Source organism: Cricetulus griseus, chromosome 3 (assembly GCF_003668045.3).
Source record: "Cricetulus griseus strain 17A/GY chromosome 3, alternate assembly CriGri-PICRH-1.0, whole genome shotgun sequence".
Classification (NCBI taxonomy): domain Eukaryota; kingdom Metazoa; phylum Chordata; class Mammalia; order Rodentia; family Cricetidae; genus Cricetulus; species Cricetulus griseus.
The window spans coordinates 57,655,673-57,668,807 of record NC_048596.1 but is presented as its reverse complement, the minus strand read 5'-3'; the positions used below and the strand labels follow the sequence as shown (position 1 = coordinate 57,668,807).

General features: G+C 52.1%; 1 protein-coding gene across 5 annotated transcripts in view; it reads right to left on the bottom strand.

Moving 5' to 3' along the window:
* Osbpl5 (oxysterol binding protein like 5) overlaps positions 1-13,135 on the bottom strand; it is a 55,575-nt gene that overhangs the window by 14,873 nt on the left and 27,567 nt on the right. For 4 of the 5 annotated variants that reach the window (XM_027408833.2, XM_035442088.1, XM_027408832.2 and 1 more), the window contains exons 3-9: positions 11,168-11,250; positions 6,658-6,738; positions 6,201-6,302; positions 5,651-5,854; positions 4,220-4,304; positions 1,240-1,411; positions 767-971 (exon numbers count right to left, since the gene is read on the bottom strand). In XM_027408833.2, coding sequence (XP_027264634.1) covers positions 767-971; positions 1,240-1,411; positions 4,220-4,304; positions 5,651-5,854; positions 6,201-6,302; positions 6,658-6,738; positions 11,168-11,250 — 932 coding nt within the window. Of the gene's footprint in view, positions 1-766; positions 972-1,239; positions 1,412-4,219; positions 4,305-5,650; positions 5,855-6,200; positions 6,303-6,657; positions 6,739-8,329; positions 8,442-11,167; positions 11,251-13,135 lie in introns of those variants that run through there. The other variant, XM_035442089.1, reaches the window with a different exon arrangement.

Here is a 13,135-nt window from a genome sequence, read left to right as displayed (position 1 = left end):
CTGCTATTTGTGGCCAGCCTGAGCTACAGAGTGAGTTCTGGGTGAATCAGGGCTACACCACTCAGTCTGAAACAAAACAAAAGGTTTATCTTCAGTGCAGGAGGGCTTGGTGGAGGATTGATGAACATCATTGCTTTGGACCTCTGGAGAGGCGGTGCCTCACGGAGGAAGTACATGGCGGCATAAGTGCTCATGGTCAGGATGCAAAAGACAAGAAACCTAGCAGACCCTTCTGAGGCCACACCCCCAGCGGCCTAACTTTCTCCTGCTAGGTCCCAGCTCCTCAATGTTCTACCGCAACCCAGCTGTGACAAGCTTTCCACACCTGGCCCTTGGAGGACACTCAACATGCAGATAACAACCATGAGAAGACAATACAGGTTCCTGATTGGGGTCTGGGGCCCAAGGTTGTCTGACCCATAATAGGTTTCCCAGGGGCAGGGTCATGCTAGGTGTATACAGGTCCCTTAGTGTGTACAGGAGTTTGTCATCTGCCCAGGAGAGAGGGCTGGGACCTTTCCTGAGCTTCCTTGTCCTCTGACCACAGTCCACCCCAGAGCAGGGAAGCTGCTCATTTGGGGATGGAGCCTCACATCACCTCTGCATCTCATGCTAGGTGGGCAGCTCAGAGTTGAAGAGGCGTCATTCAGAGATGTCCACTCAGAGACACAGCTGCTGGCCACACACTGGGTGACAGGAGGGTGAAAATTCCAGCCCTAGCCCTGTTGCATCCTGTTTTGCTCTCTCAGTTGACAGTGGCTCTCACCTCTCCCAGCTCCTCCTGGACCTGCTCCACATAGGTAGTTCCCCTCCGTGGACCGCCAGGGCTGTCCAACGGGTCGCTCCCACTCTCGTTGGTCTTGCGGCTGTGATCTTGGGTGTCAGCATCTGAGTCTTCGGCATTCTCCCGTTCTGACTTGTCCGAGAATGCATCATTCTCCAGGTGGTTCCGCAAGGCAGACCCATTCAGCCTGGAGAGCGGAAGTGCCCGAGGGCCCCCAGTTCCAGGAGACACCTAGGACCTCGGACACCCATCCTGGCACCTGGCTTCTTACATTGCAGGGACATCACACACTGCCTTATGCTGGGTGACCTGCATTCACACTATTGCTCCTATTTTATCAGTAATGATGCAAAGACTGGTACCCATGGGAGATAACAAGCCTGCCACCCCAGCTGGCCTCCTTCCTGCTGCTTATGGGGAAGCTATGCAGACCCCCTCTCACCCAGCTCACTCACGGGAACAGGTCTTGGTCTGGGATGGTGGTTGAGGTGGGCAATCCATAGAGAGAAGAGGGTGAGGCATCGGGCGAGGACCCCTGTTCTCCATCTCGGCCCTGCTTGCATGTGCTCAGTCGCAGCAGGCTGGAGCAGCGCAGGGCCAGCTCCAGGGCATCTAGCCAGCAGCGGCCTGGGGGACACAGAGTGAGTCTGATGGGGCAGCTTTCCCTGTACTTCCCCACTGTGGTAGTTTGAATATAATTGGCCCTCACAATCTCATAGGGAGTTGCATTATTAGGAGGAGTGGCTTTGTTGGAGTGGGTAGTCTTGTTGGAGGAAGTGTGTCAATGTGGGGGTAGGCTTTGAGGTCTCCTATGCTCAGGATACAGCCCAGTGTCTGACTTCTAGTTGCCTGCAAGGTATAGCACTCTCAGCTACTTCTCCGGCACCATGTCTGCCTGTACACTGCCATGCTCCCTGCTATGATGATAATGGACTGAACTTCTGAAGCTGTAAGTGATCCACCATAATTAAATGTTTTCCTTAAGGAGAGTTGCCGTGGTCATGGTGTCTCTTCACAGCAATAGAAACCCTAACTAAGACACCCACCAAGGAACTTGATCTGCCTATTTTCGGGCAGTAGCCTTCAGAAAGCAATCTCCTGCCAAGGTATCCTGTCTTTTAGTCCTGAAACTTCTGGTCCCACACCTCACTCTACCCCACTAGGGACTAATTAAAGACCTGCCTCCCCCACAGACCCCAGCCTTGCCTATAGCCATCCTGGCAGGAAGGAATATAAACTAAAGAGATAGGCATGCCCCTCCCTTCAGCCATCAGACTATGAAACAATGGACCCCAGGTGTCTCACACCAGTGAAGGGAAAGGCTGAAGCCTGGTGCCAGCCAGAGGGGGGGCTTGTCTCCCAGAGAGATCTCACAGAGTTCTGAGAACTTGTCAGACCACCTTGCAGGAGAGACTGGAGCTGACAGTGATGGGTCAGTGATGGGCAGGACCACACCTTGGCCAGGACTGCTTAGTTATGTACACCCGCTGCCCTCTGTTTAAACCCAAACTTGACAGCAGGACCCCAAAGATGGACTTGAGGATCTTCGTTTCTCTTCCCAGTGTGGGTGGCCACACTGAATAAATCTCTCCCCTCTGCTTTTCACTGCTATTTGTCTGTTTAATTGATTACCAAGAATGGGTGGCTGAGTCCAGCCTGTTGGGGCTGCCAACAGCTCTGGGAACGTGTGCGCACATGTGTATGCCCTTGGGAATGACAGAGCATGGGACACATATCAGGAATCCTGTGACTGGGGGTCAGAGGCTGGGCAGGGGTCTGGTATGCCAGGGAGGAGCCAGGGACCAGGCTTCAAGAGGCAATAAAAGACAGCCAGCGCTGTGGGAGAGCAGGGGACAGGCTGGGCAGGGCCTCCTGAGGTCCCGCTTTCTTCATGACAGAGTGTGTGCATGCCTGCAGGGCTTGGGTTAGACCTGTGTCACACCACTGTTGTTTGGGAGCAGGGCGGGGTGACAGGAGGGAGTTGTTAAGAGCTATGGGGAGAGGCACCCACACGGGTGTCCTGGCATTACTAACAGCAGCGCTTCCTCCACTCCGTGCCTCAGAGTCACCTATAAATGATACCACACAGTGTCCAAGGAACTCATGTGTGAGGGTCCCAGCTTAAGGCAAGATGAAGGACGCTTCTGATTCCTCAGCTCCCATGCTGGGTGCTCTTGGATACTGTGGGCTTCTTTCCCTAACTTAAAGCTACACAGCTTTGTGTTGGAGAGTCTCTGGGGCTACAGTGGGAAGCTCAGGGGGACCCACCTAGATGAGACTTCCTGGTGCCCTAGAACTGCCCTATTGCTGAAAGATGTCTGGGATCCTGATGGGCTCACTTTAGGTTTGCTTTGAGCATGGTGCTACCACCAATGACACTGGGCATTTGTGGTGACAGTGAGAGGATAATAGGGGGTTATATAACCTGTGATGAGAGCCGGGGAGATCACTGTGGAACTGGACTCAGGGCCAAAACATGCATTTTTGGCTGCCACAAAAGACTAGACATACAGAATGCTTCACATCCTTTGAAACCCATTTGAAAGCCACTGGCTCCTCCTACAGGAAGCCCACCCTGACACACATGGAACTGCTGCTAATCTTTCTTGACTGTGGCCCCAACAATCAGGTCTTCAGCTCAGGCTTGTCATCTGGTGGCCGGCTCACTGCTCAAAGATCCCCAAGGGGTGCAGGCCCTGTTAGGGCACAGGTTGTCTGTCCACCGCAGAGTCCAGCAGGACCAAGTCCAGCAGGACCAAGGACAGAAAGGGTGAAGAATAATATTAAAAGCATTCAAGATAGCCTGGGAGCCGGGCGTTGGTGGCTCACGCCTTTAATTCCAGCACTCGGGAGGCAGAGTCAGGCGGATCTCTGTGAGTTCGAGGCCAGCCTGGTCTACAGAGAGAGCTCCAGGACAGGCTCCAAAGCAATACAGAGAAACCCTGCTTCAAATAAAACAAAAAAACAAAAAAGCAGACATAAGATAGCTTGGGAGGGAGTGTAGATATAATATGTGACCACCAGGGGGCACCATAGTTCCAGCAGTTAAGCTATGTCTAGGATTCCCAGCCTGGACAGCTGGACCCTAGTTGTCAGGGCCTTGGACCTCCAGCAGGGGCCCAGCTCTGAGGTTTTGATAAGGAGTCACAGGCTGTCACCTGAAGGACTCCTAGTTACAGAGATATAAGCTGCTGCTTGGAATCTGTTACCTAGTTCAGAGAATCTGGACTCAGGGAAGCCCACATTAATATCTGAAACCTATTGCTAGACTACCTCTGGGCCACTTGTTACTGAGACTCAGCTGAGAGAGGGGTATCACTGTAGCACAGGCTCAGTCTGTGTCTTTGGGTAGCTGAGGGCCAGTACCTTAGCTACAACCCCAAGACTGATTCCAGGGGATTCTGGGGTGGCAGAAACAGGGCAGGTGGCACTCACCATCCGATTCGGAGGCGGCCCTGAAGATCAGGTAGCTGCTGGGGAGGGGCTGGGTGATGGAGCCCACACTCTCACCTTTGGGGCCCTAGAGAGACAGAGACCTGCAGTGTCAGGCACTGGGCCAGGAAAGCTATGAGGAAGGGGTGGGGCACTTCTCATCTTCTGAGCAGAGGTCCCTTCTTCAGTTCAGTTCCCTGATTATGGTGGCCAGACCCAGCTGAGGTAAATCCTGGACTTGCAGTTGAATTAGAACTTCAGAGGGACAGCCAAAGGCTGTTCAGTGTAAGGAAATTTTTCCCATATTTGGAATAAATGTATATTTTGTTTCATTTTGCTTTTGAGACAAGGTTTCACTATGTAGCCCTGGCTGGCCTGTAACTTTCTGTGTAGACCCGGCCTGCCTCTGCCTCTGGAGTACTGGGATTACAGTGTGACCCAGCATGCCAGGCTGAAATAAATTTATACAGTTGGCATTTTCATATAAAATAGTTTTATTTTTTCCTCCTTTTTGGTTTTTCAGACAGTTTTTGTTTTTGTTGTTGCTTGTTTGCTTTGAGACAGGATCATTCTCGCTCTGCAGCCTAGGCTAATCTAGAACTTTCTATGTAGCTGAAGATGGCTTTGAACCTCTGACCCCCCTGCCTCTACCTCCCAAGAGCTGCCCACCTTTGGACAATGGAGTGTCCTCAGCGTGCTGAAGGGGGCTGTGCCGTGCTATCTCAGGCATGTTAATTAATTTTTGAGGTGCAGTATTTTTAATCTACAATAGGTTTATTCAGTTGTAATTGCACCAAAAGTGGGGAGAATATTAACTTTTAAAACTAACAGAAGCCAGGTATTGTAGTTTATTGTAATCTCAGCATTTGAGAGGATGAGACTGGAGGATTGCCACAAGTTCTAAGCTAACCTGAGCCATAGAGTGAGTTCTATGTCAGTATGGGCCATAGAGTAAGAGAAACCATGTTTCAAAAAGCCAAACCAAGCTGGGTGAGGTAGTGAATTCCTTCAATCCCAGCACTCAGGAGGTAGAAGCAGGCAGTTCTCTATGAGTTTGAGGCCAGCCTCCATAGTGAGTTCCAGGCCTGCCAAAGTTACCCCCTCCCCACCATCACCAAATCCAAACAAAACAAACTTTGTCATTTCTCTGAAACCCAAATGTAACCGGGTTTTCCCTGGGGACCCATGCCTATGTGGATCAGTCCTGGCTGAGTAGCCCTGGGGATGAGGGATGAGGTCTGAGGCAGGGGAAGGCCCTTCCTCCCCTCCAGACAGCACTGGACCAGGGACCTGTGTAGCCTGGATCTGTCCCATCCCCACTTCCCTCATCCTCTCAGGGGATGCCCACCCCTCCAGAGATCCCTTGCTAGAGCACCCCTTTGGAATTGTGGTCCTGGGAGGAGCTCCACCTAGGTGCCCTTTGGATCAGCTCACCTTTACCGCCCACACAGACTGGTCCAGCGGGTGGAAGAGTTTGAAACAGAAGCCATCCTTCTTGGAGGGACGCTCGATAAGCTCGCAGCAGTGAAGCAGCACGGTGCCCACCCACTGGCCCACCTTGGGCGTCTTGTAGATAAGAAGCACGCCTGGCTTCAGCACACACCACAGCTTCGTCCAGCTCTTCAGGGTCCCTCGGATCTGCAGAGGACTTCATGGTCAGGGTCATCCATGGAGGCTGCTCCCCGAGTCATCTGCACAGCTTGCTGGGGGGGGGGGGGGTGACCAGAGGCAGGGACTGGGGCGATGGACTCCTGGAGGTTCCAAGAGCTAAGAGGAGTGTACCAGAGCTCTGTGGGGAGTGTGGTCCTCACAGCACCTTGACTTTGGACTCTGGCCTCCAGGTCTATGAGGAGCTTCAGTGTCAGGTCATGTGTAATAGTAGTCCAGGGCCACTCAGACAGCTTTGTAGTGACATTTAGACTGGTCTCCCAAGTGCCACAGATGTCCTAGCCTATAGGAGCCACTGTGAGTGGCACCTGCCTACCTTCAGGCTGTCGGCCATGATGACCACACTGGGATCGGTGAGGGCACTGAACAGCTGCTTCGTGGCCCGCTTCTTCTCCTGCCGGTAGTTCTCCTTCTGTGCCTGTGACCAGAACAGAAGTGGGTCATGGAGAGCACAGACTGCCTCAGCTCCTCCCACTGCCAGCAGGGCACCAGGAAAGGAGGGTGTAGAGCAGTGGCTCTCAACCTGTGGATAGTGACCTCCTTCGGGGAGAGTCAAACAACCCTTGTACAGGGGTAGCATATCAGATATTTATATTACAATTCATAACAGTAGCTCAATTATAGTTATGAGGTAGCAATGAAATCATTTTATGGCGGTGGGGTCACCACACAACATGAGGATATATTAAAGGGTCATGGCATTAGGAAGGTCGAGAACCACTGATGCAGAGAGTGTGGGTGCTCCCTCCTTCCTCACCCCGGGCCAGGCCCACCTTGAGGGTGTCCTTCTTGGAGACCCTGGTCGTTGGGGAGGTACATTCCTTGTCAGATCCATTGCATAGCCTGTACTCAGCCTGTAAGAGAGAGGATGTGGTGCTAGGGGCATCAGGCTACAGATGCTGCTGCCAGGGCTGGGGGTCCAAGAATAAAGAAAAATGAGGAAGTGAGTTGAGCAGCAGCATTCGTCTCTGCTTCCCGACTGTGGATGTGATAAGATGGACTGCCTCAGCTCCTGTAGCCATGTCTTCCCCACCCTCACCATGATGGACTGTACCCTTGAACTGTGAGCCCAGATCAATCCTTCCCTGAAGGTGACTTCGTCATGCATCTTGTCTCAGCAATGAGAAAAGTAATATGGTGGGGTTTGCAAAAGAGGGTTTTGGTGGCAGCTAGGGCATCATGGTGACAAGCTGCCAGCCCTAAGGACAGCAGCCCTATCTTCCATGACACCCAGAATGGCCACTCCTTGGCCACCATCAGTGGTTTATCTCTGGAGGGGGGGAGCAACAAGGAGACTTTGGGGTAGGGATGCTCACTGGCTCTAGGGGAGCTATGTCTGGAGGGTCAGTGTCTAAGCCTTGTTTGAGGCCATAGACGGGAGCCAAGCACTTGAACCTGGGGCCACAGCTCACTCACTTCCTGGACCCAGAGCAGTAATCTATGCTTCATGCAGCTGGAAGGAGCCCACAGCCCCACAGATGGAGAAACTGAGGTTTAAGGCCACAGTTTGGGGATAGAAAACTGTGCCCTGAACCCCACATGCCACCTGTTGCCCTGTCTCTGTTCTACAGGTGTGAGATACATGATACTGTAAGCTGTCATATGCTATTGGGGCTCACTGAGAAACTGCCTCTGGGAACAAGGCTGCACCCTACCCCCATTTCAGACCCAGACATGTTTGTCACAGTGTCCTGCTCCCCAACTCTGTGACAGAGAGGGAAGAGAGAAGTCCTAAAGAATTCAAATACCATACCCTTGAGAACAGCTGAAAGGTGACTGTTTCTAATGGATGGGGTTCCCATTGTTCATCACAATGTAACCACGCCCAGACAGTGGGAACAAGCAGCCAGAACTCAGCTATGGCCAGAAAGCACTGCTGGGAACTCCAGCTGACTACCTCAACTTCCCCAGGCAGTTTCTGCTGGGTGTTGTAAGCCCTGAGTGCTGGAAGTCCCTCTGTTCACTCTCCCTACCAGGCTATTCCAGTCACTTCTGCTGGGGGCTGTAAACTCCTATTTGATAACATTTTACTATCTGCTGCTTCTGTCTATTGACTATTTACATGTGTTCTTGTACTCTGTCTTGCTAAATACTTAGTAAACACACTCAGCTGGGCGTTGGTGGTACACGCCTTTAATCCCAGCACTCAGGAGGCAGAGGCAGGAAGATCTCTGAGTTCAAGGTCAGCCTGTCTACAGAGCAAGTTCCAGGACAGCCAGGGCTACACAGAGAAACCCTGTCTCGGAAAACCAAAAAATATAAAAATAAAAAAATAAATAAACACACCCATCCAAAACCCAAAGCATGGTTATCGGCTGTCATAGCTCACTCTCCTACACAGAACAAGCAGGAGTGTCTGAAAAAAATCAAATGAGTATTTCATGATGTGGAAATTACAGTGTGAGAGTTAGTGTTCACTGTCAACTTGAGAAGATCTAGAACCACCTGGGAGGAGTCTCAGTGAGGGGTTCTCTACATCAGGTTGGACTGTGGTTTTCTTGGTTGACTTGACGGAGGTGAGAAGATCCCCCCTGAACGTGGATGGCACCATCTCATGGGCTGGACCCTGGACTGAATGGAAAGGGCAGTGTGAGCTGAGATCCAGCCCATGGGTATCAGACAGTTGTTCTCTGCCCTTGACTGTGGGTCTAGGTGATCGGTGCTTCAAGTTTCTGCTGTCTTGACCTCCCTGAAGTGATGGACTGTAACCTGAGGAAGTAAGGAGGAATGTGATTGGCTCTGAGGGACAGATGGGAGTCCACAGGTCCACGGAGGCTGTAGGATGAGGGGCTGAAGTACTATGTGCGGACTTTTGTATTGGTGGATACAATATGTACTCGTGGCATTACTTTTTAAACATTATTTACGTGTGTGTGTGTGTGTGTGTGTGTGTGTGTGTGTAGGTTGGAAGACAACTTGCCAGGAGTAGGTTCTTTCTTACAGTATGAGTTCTGAGGATTGAACTCAGGCCATCAGGCATGGTAGCAGGCACCTTTCCTGCAGAGCCATCTCATGGGATTGTACATGTATATTAAACAGAACAGCTCAGCGGGATGTGGTGTTACATGCCTTTAATCCCAGCACTCAGGAAGCAAAGAGAGGCGGTGAGCTGGAGGCCAACCTGGTCTACATAATAAATTCCAGTCCAGCCAGGGCTACAAATGAGACCCTGTCTCAAAGACAAACCAACCAACCACAATAGCTCAGGTCACTGGTGTCACCCATTCCTGCAGAGAAGGGGACCATTCCATAGCAAGGCTCAGAAGTTTGCCCCAACCATGCAGCAACTAAGGAGCCACGCTGGGACTAAACCTGGCAGTCCCCATTCAGAGCTACACCCTCTTAGCCACATAAAAAACATTCTAGATCATCGGAAGAATTGCCAGGGACTCTGCTCAGAAGCAGTCTTTGAGCTGAGGGTAACGATAATGCGTGTGCCAGGTAGCAGGCCTCTAGGGACAGGCCCTGTGGGGACTTTGCAGAAGGCTCCCTAGCCTGGCCTGCTCTTCCCCGTGGTTGGTTAGACACTTCTTTCTCTTCCTCAGTCCCCGAGCAGCCTGCCCAGAAGGAGGACAGCTCTGACCACACTGATGGTGACATGCTCCCTCCACTTGCCCAGAGCTTAGACAGTCCCATCCCTGCAGGGACTGTGGTTAGCTGTTTGTCAGAATGCCTCTGTGGGGCAGCTAACTCAGCCCCTGCTCAGACTAGCAGCTGTCAGAGTTTGTCAAGAACTATGAAGAGATGGATACATCAACCAATGGTTTAAATGAAAACACTATTTACAGAGAGAAACAGCTCAATGGTTAAGAGGCAGAGGGTTCAATTCCCGGCATCTACATGGTGGCTAACAGCCACCCCTAACTGTAGTTCTTGGGTTCTTCTAGCCTCCTAGGACAGCAGGCATGCAGGGGCCACACACATCTGCATGCAGGGGCTGCACAAATGTGCATGCAGGCAAAGCGTCCACACGCAAAAATAAATGCATGTAAAAAGCCCACTATTTACAATCCTGTGGATGATCTCTACCACCCAGCCTTCCGCCAGACCTGAACGAGAAGCTTGTTCTAGGCCACAGAGAAAGAAGGGGGCCCAGCTGGGGGCTTGGAGCAAAGCATCTGCACACCAGAGTCCCCAAGTCACTCTTGTGTCCTCACATATACCAGACCATACAGGAACACCTAGGAAACGGAGAGGCCCCTCAAAACTGGATTCTAAAATCTTCCTGGAACTCTGTGGCCTATAAAAATGACTTGGAAAGTGAAATTTGAGAGAGGTGGCTCAGTGGATAAAGCACAAGCCACACAGGCACAAACTCAGAGTTTGGATTCCTAGAAGCAAGCCATCTAACAGCAAGACAGGTGTGGTAGCCACCTGTAATCCTAACAACGGAGAGATAGAGACGGGATTCTGGGGCAAGCTGGCTGGCAAGACTAGCTAGCATTGGTTAGCTCTGGGTTCAGGGAGAGACCTACCTCAGTAAGTAAGGTGGAGACAACTGAGAAAGATACCTGCTATATCAACTTCAGTCTCCACATTCATGCACATATACCACATACACCATGAAAACTTCACATAGCGCGCACACTTATAGATTAAGATAAACTATAATTTGGAACAACCTCTATATAATGCTTGCAAATCAACAAGAAAAAGACAACCCAATCAGAAGACAGGTGAAAGACTCAGAGACACCCCCCAGGAGGATGCACATGATGCCATGCAGATCTGAGTCAAGCCGGAAAGCCACCCATACTGAGATGCCAATCAGGAAGGCCACAGTCAGAAACAGAATAGAAACCATCAGTGCCAGTTGGGGAGACCTGAGGGAGGGCGGCTGTGAAATGCTGGTGCTCACCAAGTGCACAGGAGTTTGGCAGTTCTTCAAAAATTAAACAGAGAATGTTTTAGAAGCCCATAGTTACCTTAGCACCAGGCAAGTTCACGGAGGGCCATGGCCCAGACACCCATGTATATGGGTGCCCACAACAGCTGTTTACTACAGCCGAAGAATGGAAACCGCCAGCAAGTGGCTGCAGAGGGAACAGCACAGTGTGGAAGGAGCAGGCCTAACAGTGTGGAGGGTCTCCCTAAGCAGAGGGGCTTCCTTTCATAGGTACTTTCTACTCCCCAAATAGTCCTGGCCAGCACACAATCCTTCTCAGGTCCCCTGGGCTATGCTAAGCTCCTAAGAAAACAAAAGAGACAGATGACTAAACCCCATGCAGCAAGGGTGTAGCCTGAGAGTTGAGGCCCCACCCCCAGCCCCAGCATGGATCTTACCGGTGGCACCTTCGTGGCAGAGCCTGGGGTCAGGGGCTCTTCATCTCTGGGTGGTAATGGGCCATTGGACTCCATGTCCCTCCCTAGAAGACAGTGGGAAGGCAGGACTCCTCAGAGAGTGCCCTGAAGACTGCCTGGGAGGGGCAGGAAGCCACTAGAGTGTTGTGGCCCTGAGAGGTGGAGTGAGCTTCAGTAAAGGGTCCCAGAGGCTCTGGCCAACCCCTCACAACCACAGAGAGGAAACAGGGGAGGAGCTGGCGGAAACAAGGGCAGCTGGGCCAGTGGGGTGTGACTTAGGCCCATGGATCATCAAAGAAACATGGCACCCAGGTTTAGAGGCACCCAGGTTCAAAATACAGGACTCTGGCAGTCCCACAGTCTTGCTCCAGATTAGCTGAAGAGGTGGGAAGTAGGCTTGGCGCCTGGATCCCTGCCTTGCCTCCTTGTACTCTGCAGCTTGAAGGAGAGAGATGATGGTGGGGTGGCCTGAAGCCAGCCATGGGTGTGATTTGGCTACTGTCCCCTGCTGCCTGGGGGAGGTGGGCCTGTGGTTTATAACAGATGCCATGAGTCAGTGGTGGGTGAAACTGTTCCTGAAGCCACAGACCAGAGATGGGTATGACGGGACAGTTGGGAGGCTGGGTGCTCTGCAGACCAACTCCCAGGAAGTCTGGGAGGGGCTGGTAGGCAATGGGGACATTCTCTCCAGAGAAAGCCAGGACAGTGACCAGAGGAAGTAGTTCTATCCACTGGTCAGAGAGCAGTAGTCAGTTGAGGTCACCTAACATCCCCGTCTGGCATGGCGACTGCCTTCCATGTCGAGCCTCAGGAGCTCCTACATTCTGGCCATGGAGCCCTGACTTAGGCCCTGGTGACTGGGAGGCAACTGTTCACTCTCAGAGACCACATGTGGGAAGATGCATCCTGGGTGGGGAGGAGTTCTGCTCCAAGCACCCAAGAAGACAGAAGTGTCACATCATGTCAGTGCAGACAGCCCAGCACTGGCACTTTGCCACCATACATATCCTGTCCACACCCCAGCTCCTGGGACCTGTCACCTCTTGCATTCCTTCAAGAGGGCCTGGCGCCTCCCACTCCTACCCTGCCCAGTCAGTTGTTCCACAGCTCAAGTCTCCAGAAACTGACTGAGGCTTGCCACTAGCCCCTCTCCTTCCCTCCTCCCCAGGGGACCCACTATCCTCTCCTTTCCTCTCCTCTCCTCTCCTCTCCTCTCTCCTCTCCTCTCCTCTCCTCTCCTCTCCTCTCCTCTCCTTCTCCTCTCCTCTTATCTCCTTCTCCTCTCTTCTCCTACTCTGCCGTTCCTGCAGCATAGGACAATGTGAGTTATGGGTTACATCCTAGGCATCAACCTTCCTTGTATGCCAGTGACTATCCAGAGTGCCCTCCCCACTCTGGGCCTCCCTCCATTCCCCTTCTGATGGCTGAGACTGTTGATGGCATGACTCTTAGCTCCTCTTCCCTGTGATGACCTGCCAGCCCCAAGAGAAGGCCTGTGTCTCTTCCTCACTCTGCATCTGGCAGTGCGGGGTAGAAGAGGGAAAAGGGGAAAGCAGGACTGGAGTCCTCAGGAGCAGTGAAATCCCACCTCCCTTTCCTTAGGGACTCCTGAAAGGAAGGGCTAGGTTCTCTATAGCTAGCTGTCACCCACAGGTAAACATGACTCAGCTTAGACTCGGCTATGGGTAGACAGGTATGGAAGCCATAGGTCCAGGAACCGTGAGGACCTTCTTTGTGGTGGGGTCCACATTCCAGGGCCCATAACTTTATCCACAAGTGTCATGGAGGTAGCATAGACTGACTGATCCCTCCCAGGGTTCAGGACCTCTTGGAAGTGGGACATGGGTACTGATGTTGTCTCTATTTTATAAATGACTAAACTGAGTCCCAATAACTGGTCTGTGGGCACCCAACCAGAACAGCAGGGCTGGGGTCAGGTGCCTGTCCCCC